The sequence below is a fragment of the Corylus avellana genome, chromosome 11 (genome assembly GCF_965113065.1).
Source record: "Corylus avellana chromosome 11, dhCorAvel1.hap1.2, whole genome shotgun sequence".
In the NCBI taxonomy this organism is placed as follows: Eukaryota; Viridiplantae; Streptophyta; class Magnoliopsida; order Fagales; family Betulaceae; genus Corylus; species Corylus avellana.
Window position 1 is genome coordinate 17116059 of NC_142500.1, and position 5745 is coordinate 17121803.

Here is a 5745-nt window from a genome sequence, read left to right on the forward strand (position 1 = left end):
GCCCCAGGTAGCTCCGGCACCTGCAGCTGGTGCGGAAGAGTATGAGGCCGAGCCAATGGTCGAAGATGAACTTGTAGTTGATTCAGAGACAGCTGAGGAGGAGGCCCTGAGAATTGTTCGTGAAGCACGAAACCGCTCACTTAGTGAAGAAATAGCGGGCTTTCGAAGAGAGTTGGCTGGCCAAAGAAAGGAGGCTCGGAAAAATAACGAATTGATGGACAAACGCCTAGGCGCCTTAGAAGAATTGATGCAGTCCATTGTCAACCAGTTGCCACCACCATCTGCAGGAGCATCATCTTCTGGACAACAGTAAGCAAGGACTACCGTCTGGCTAAAGACATTAAACTTAGCACTCATGGGAGGCACCCCATAGTTTATCATTTTTATTTTGTTTAGTATGTTTTAAGTTAATCTTTTTATTTGTCTTTAGTTTTGTTTCTTTTGACTTGCTTTTGTGTTTTCTTATGGGAATGACCACGTATTTGCACATGGCCGGTTTTTGAATTGCAAGGTATCAATATATTTTCACTTAAAACTGAGATGAATTATTTTACGGTTTAGATTTTATTTTGTTATAATTGACAGTGTAAAATCTTTCCATAAGGTATCAATATATTCATCATATAATATATATACACTATTAGATCTGTAAAATTTAATATGAATTATGAAATGGGAATTAACTCTTCAAATTAGTCCAAATGTAACTACTAACCAAATGACAAATATATACAAATTAAAATCTTTCTTTAGGAGGATGGAATTGACGGTGCATATTGTGTCACTTTATTTAAAATTTTTAAATAATATAGTGATATATACACAATTTTAGTAGACGTTATTGGGCAGCAATAAAATAAATATATTTGAGCCATTCTGTTATTGCGATCGATCGCACCCAAGGTGCGATCGATCGCAGTAACAGAATATTGGATTTCATCATTTTGTTACTACGATCGATCGCACCATGGGTGCGATCGATCGCAGTAACAGAATCACCACTCACATCCTTGGCCGAATGCGATCGATCGCACCATGTGTGCGATCGATCGTACTCTTATTTTTTTTTTAATTTATCTACCTACTCTTTAGGGTCGACTCTTGTCGACCCTAATACTTAAGCATTAAGGTCGACTTTAAAAGTCGACCCTAATAATGTATCTTTAGCGTCCACTTTTAGTGGACGCTATTGGTAATCAATTTTAATTTTTAATTTTTTTTTTTTCATTTATCGACCTACTCTTTAGGGTCGACTTTTGTAGACCCTAATACTTAAGCATTAGGGTCGACTTTGAAAGTCGACCCTAATAATGTATCTTTAGCGTCTACTTTTAGTGGACGCTATTGGTAATCAATTTAAATTTTTTATTTTTTTTTTTCATTTATCGACTTAATCTTTAGGGTTGACTTTTGTCGACCCTAATACTTAAGCATTAGGGTCGACTTTTAAAGTCAACCCTAATAATGAACCTTTAGCGTCCACTTTTAGTGGACGCTATTGGTAATCAATTTTAATTTTAATTTTTTTTTTTTCATTTATCGACCTACTCTTTAGGATCGACAAAAAGTCGACCCTAATAATGAACCTTTAGCGTCCACTTTTAGTGGACGCTATTGGTAATGAATTTTAATTTTTAATTTTTTTTTCATTTATCGACCTACTCTTTAGGGTCGACTAAATTCAACCCTAATATTTAAGCATTAGGGTCGACTTTAAAAGTCGACCCTAATAATGTATCTTTAGCGTCCACTTTTAGTGGAGACTATTGGTAATCAATTTTAATTTTTAATTTTTTTGTTCATTTATCAACCTACTCTTTAGGGTCGACAAAAGTCGACCCTAATACTTAAGCATTAGGGTCTACTTTTAAAGTCGACCCTAATAATGCATCTTTAGCGTCCACTTTTAGTGGACGCTATTGGTAATCAATTTTAATTTTTAATTTTTTTTTCATTTATCGACCTACTCTTTAGGGTCGACAAAAGTCGACCCTAATACTTAAGCATTAGGGTCTACTTTTAAAGTCGACCCTAATAATGCATCTTTAGCGTCCACTTTTAGTGGACGCTATTGGTAATCAATTTTCATTTTTAATTTTTTTTTTCATTTATCGACCTACTCTTTAGGGTCGACTTTTAAAGTCGACCCTAATAATGCATCTTTAGCGTCTTTAGTGGACGCTATTGGTAATCAATTTTAATTTTTAATTTTTTTTTTTTCATTTATCGACTTAATCTTTAGGGTCGACTTTTAAAGTCGACCCTAATACTTAAGCATTAGGGTCGACTTTTAAAGTCGACCCTAATACTTAAGCATTAGGGTCGACTTTTAAAGTCGACCCTATTGATCTTTTATTTGATTTTTTTTTCTTTTTCTTTTTTTATTTTTTCCATCTTTTAGCGTCCACTTTTGTGGACGCTATTGGTGTACAATAGTCGACGCTAAAAGTTTTTTTGGCCCCAAAAACTTTTCCCGCCCCTTTAATAATTCCCGCGTGTATATTAGGGTCGACTTATTAGCGTCCACTGAAAAGTGGACGCTAATAGTCAAGCTTTCGGCCCATTATTAGCGTCGACTTTTATGTGGACGCTAATACTTGACTATTAGGAGCGACTTTCGAAAGTCGCCCCTAATAGTTAAGTATTAGGGGCAACTACTAAGTCACCCCTAATAAGTCGCCCACGATGAATCAGTTTCTTGTAGTGATGGGATTTTGATGCCCTCCATTTCAATTTTTCCCTCATTAAAATCAATGAAATTACATAATTACCTTAAATTTCATAGGTTTTAATGAGGATAATTACGTTATTTCATAGGTTTTAACGAGGAAAAAATTGGAATAGAGGACATCAAAATCTCACGTGAGACGCACGTGGGATGATTTCCATCCAATTAGGCGAAAACTAGTAACAGAGGGTCTGAATTGAAAATTTTTGAAACATTAGGGGGGTATATTGCCAATTTTTAAACATTGAGGTTCAAATTGAAAAACTCCTGAAACTTTAGGGGGGTAAAGTGAATTTTCCCTCAAGTATATATAATTGTGTGTTTAAATCAATCAAGCGCAATAATGATTAGAACTAGCCCATAACCCATGTTATGTGGGAATTTCTTCAACATCATTGAAAGAATTATTCAAGGACTTGATTATCTCCATAAATATTCAAGTTTAAGAGTACTAATTCACATAGATCTAAAAGCAAGCAATATTTTACTTGATAATGAGATGAATCCAAAAATATCTGATTTTGGTATGAGTAGAATATTTGGATCGAATGAAAGTGAAGAAAATACAAACAGAGTTGTAGGAAAATTGTAAATATAAATTACACCTCTAACCAACTACAATCTAATTTAGGATTAAGGAAATTTTGGTGGGGTTTTCCCCAAGATAAAAAGCATAATCTTTCCTTTCTTGCTTGGAAAAGTATTTGTCAACCCAAATCGCTGGGTGGTTTGGGTATGCGTTCTATGGAATTTTTGAATCATTCTTTATTGGCTAGGCTAGGTTGGAAGTTGACATCCAATCAACCTCTTCTTTGGGTTGAAGCTCTTAGGGGAAAGTATCTCAAGAATGGTGTTTCTTTCTTGAATGCCCCTCCTAATCTGTCTTTATCTCGGCTTTGGAAAGGTTTGCTTAAAAACCGTTTGGTGGTCCAAAAGGGTGCTTGTATTGCTATTTCTAGTGGTTTAAATGCAGTGGTTTGCAGTCTCCTTGGATTGCCACGAATCTGAATTTCAAGCCTATTCCGAATGTCAATTTGGTTTCTCTTTCTTCTTTTAATGTTGCAGATTTGATTTTGGAAGAAGATCGCTCCTGGAATGCCTCTCTCTTGGCTGATATTTTTGATCCTAGTACTGTCTAGAATATTCTTAGCATTTATCTTCCCCAGCATAGTCGTATAGATAGGTGGAGTTGGGCCCCTTCTCCCACAGGGACCTTTTCGGTAAAATCTGCTCATGATATTTCGGTTCTTCCTCTAGCTGAGGAAGCCTGATTTTCCCTTTGGAAACTTAAACTTAAACTTCAAGCTAGGCTTAAGCATTTGTTGTGAAAAATTGCTTGGGATATCTTACCCTCTAGAGCAAACATTAGTAGATTTGTTGATCAAGATTCAGAGGAGGCTTGGGTTTGCCCTTTTTGCAAGGGTCCTCAGGAGACTCTTTGTCATATTTTTTTGGAGTGCAGCTTGGCCAGAATCCTTTGGAGAAATTCTCCTTGGCCCTTAATCACTGATGGCTTCTCAATTAAGCCTATAGTGGATTGGATTTTAGCTATTATTTTTCCTACTCAAACTCTTGCTATTCTGCTTTCTAATGTTAATAAATTTCAGTTGTTTGCAGCCATAACTTTGGATAATATTTGGAGGGCAAGAAATATTTTAGTGCAAGATGGTGTGGAGCCTGTGCCTTCCAGAATTGCTTTCTAGATTTCCTCTTCCTTAGAGCACCATCTCACAACTTGGAGAGATTCGGCCTCTCCTTCCATTTGGATTCCTCCTTCAATTGGTTGGCTTACGGGGAATTTTGATGTTGCTGTTTGTGGCTCTTTTTTTGTTGTTACGGGAGTCATCAGTGATGCTTCTGGAAACATTATTATGGCAGTTACTCATAAGTTACCTTCCACAGATGTTCTAGTTAGGGAAGCTTTTGCTGCTCTTCTCACGCCTCGCATGGCTATCTCTCTGACCAGTGACAAATTTTTTATTAAATGGGATGCTCTTTTAGTAGTTTTACCTATTAATAATCCCTCCCTTTTCTGTTCTTGGCCTTTTGTTAATTGTATTTTTCTGACATTAGTGTTGTTTTATCCTCCTTTTCTAGCTGGAATGCTTCAAAAGTGTTTAGATGTGCCAACTTTCGTGCACATGCTTTAACTAAGTGGGCCGCTTCCCATCTTGTTTTTGGAAGCATTCCCATAGGGTCTCTCATTCTCTCTTATATTCGGATTAGAGATGGAAAATACCCTCCCCTGTAACCTTTTCCTTCATTCAATTAGAAAAAAAAAAGTACAATCTAGTTTATATATATTGTGATACATTGTGTTACAAAATATTTTTTTTCCTTTATATTTTGAATTGTGTTTATCATAATTTTGGTATATAGTAGAAATATGGTATATAAAGAGAAAAAAAAAATATTAATATATATATTATCATTACATTTTACTATGGCCCCCAAATATTAATTTTAATGCCACTCGAAACATTGTAGCTAGATTGATCCAATGTACAATGTAATTGACTTTTGTTTTGTTTTGTTTTTTTTTAAAAAAAATAATTATCACAAATTCTTATTGATCAAGAAAATTCAGACGAAATCAATTTGTTCCATCAAAACAATATCACGGATAGCCCCGGAATAGAATTATCCCAAGTCTCCCCAATGAACTGTTTACAAACCTCTAGGGCCAAGCCATGAGCAACCTTGTTGAGCTTTCGACTAACATGTTGACATTCCCATTTGAAAAAGAACTGTAAAATCTGTTTCATGTCTGCTATGAGCTGGCCATGTTTGTGCATTGAAGCTTCCTTTGCATTTACTGCTGCGGCCACATACATGGCATCTCCCTCCAAAATGAGATGGGTAACTCCAATTTCTTTGCTGAAACGAACAGCATGACATGCTGCCAAAGTCTCAATTGCATTGGGTGCCAGTTGGCCCTGCATGGGGATACATTTGGCGGCAACTAACCTTCCCACCTGATCACGTATCACAATGCCCACCCCCAGATGCCCCTTCAT

The 5745-nt window shown here is 36.2% G+C and overlaps 1 protein-coding gene across 1 annotated transcript; it reads right to left on the minus strand.

The window, feature by feature from the left end:
- Positions 1-5334: 5334 nt before the first annotated feature.
- Positions 5335-5745, minus strand: LOC148583171 (uncharacterized). The gene has a single exon (XM_088511598.1). It carries the CDS (start codon positions 5743-5745, stop codon positions 5335-5337), a length of 411 nt encoding a protein of 136 aa, XP_088367724.1.

Coding starts and splice junctions, on each gene's coding strand:
- LOC148583171 (XM_088511598.1), bottom strand. CDS start 5,745: ATGAAGGGGCATCTGGGGGTGGGCATTGTGATACGTGATCAGGTGGGA.